This window comes from Haliaeetus leucocephalus, unplaced genomic scaffold (assembly GCF_000737465.1).
Source record: "Haliaeetus leucocephalus isolate CR32 unplaced genomic scaffold, Haliaeetus_leucocephalus-4.0 Scaffold110, whole genome shotgun sequence".
In the NCBI taxonomy this organism is placed as follows: domain Eukaryota; kingdom Metazoa; phylum Chordata; class Aves; order Accipitriformes; family Accipitridae; genus Haliaeetus; species Haliaeetus leucocephalus.
In genome coordinates this window covers 1,814,885-1,815,878 of record NW_010972546.1, presented here as the reverse complement: position 1 = coordinate 1,815,878, position 994 = coordinate 1,814,885, and the positions used below count along the sequence as shown (strand labels likewise).

General features: G+C 73.6%; 1 protein-coding gene across 1 annotated transcript in view; it reads left to right on the top strand.

Annotated features, from left to right (window-relative positions):
* The first annotated feature begins 601 nt into the window (after positions 1–601).
* The window catches only part of PGAP3 (post-GPI attachment to proteins 3), a 3,163-nt gene continuing 2,770 nt past the window's right edge, over positions 602–994 (top strand). Inside the window, exon 1 of the mRNA XM_010585701.1 lies at positions 602–860. Coding sequence (XP_010584003.1) covers positions 602–860 — 259 coding nt within the window. The remainder of the gene's footprint in view (positions 861–994) is intronic.

The window sequence follows — 994 nt, the reverse complement described above, 5'->3', positions numbered from 1 at the left end:
GTCCTGGGATTTGGGGACAGATGCAGGGTATGGGGACAGACGCGGGGTACGGGGGCAACCTGGCCACATTCAACAGGTCCCCAGTGAGGTGGCCTGGAGCTGGCGTTTGTCCCCCACCCTGGGCACAAGCCACCGGTGCACCCTTCTCCGCTGCCCTGGGTGCACGGGGACATGGGGTCCCCCGGGAGCATCGCAGCCCGCGATGGCGACCCCTGACCCCCCCAGCCGGGCAGAACGGGGGGCATCGTGGCCAGGAGCAGCCGTGTCGAGGGGTGGGTGGCCGGGACAGGACCCCCGCGTGGGGCTGGTTCTTCCCGCCATGTCCCCATCGGCCGCCCCCTCCCCTGCTTCCACCGTGGCCGCCCGCAGCCCCCCAGGGGAGAGCCGACCCCCGGCCAGGCCAGAGAAGGGGCCCCCAGTGCCGGGGTCTGGGCTCCCCCCTGTTTGCCCGACACCCCACACCAGGACAGCGAGCACCCCGGGGGAGGACACAGCGTCGCCCCGTGTCCCCCCCACCCCGTTCCCAGCCATTGGCACCCCACGAGGGAGGGGGGCGGCTGCCTCGGGGTCCTCATCCCACGGCCCCTGCCTGGGGTCCCGCATGGTCGGGGCCTGCACGGCCCACCCCGAGGCAGAGGCAGACCAGGCCGTGCTGCCGCCGGGCTCTGTCCTGGCCCCGAACCTCATAGGCCTCCGGGGTCCCCGCACACAGCCCCCCTCCGCCGGGGCCCGGCAGCCCACCCGGGACGCGCTGTGCGCGGGTTGGGGGGATATATCCCATGAGCCTCTGCAGAGCGTGCCGAGGGAGGATATATCCCATGAGCCTCTCGCCCTGGGGGACTGTATCCCGTCATCCCGCGGTAGGCGGAGGCGCTATATCCCATGGTGCCCCATGCCGCCCCCGTTTCCGGGGTGGGCCGGAAGTGGCCGGGCCGGGCGGCGATGGCGGCCGGCGGGGCGGCGCGGACCGCGCTGCTGCTGCTGCTGGGGGCAG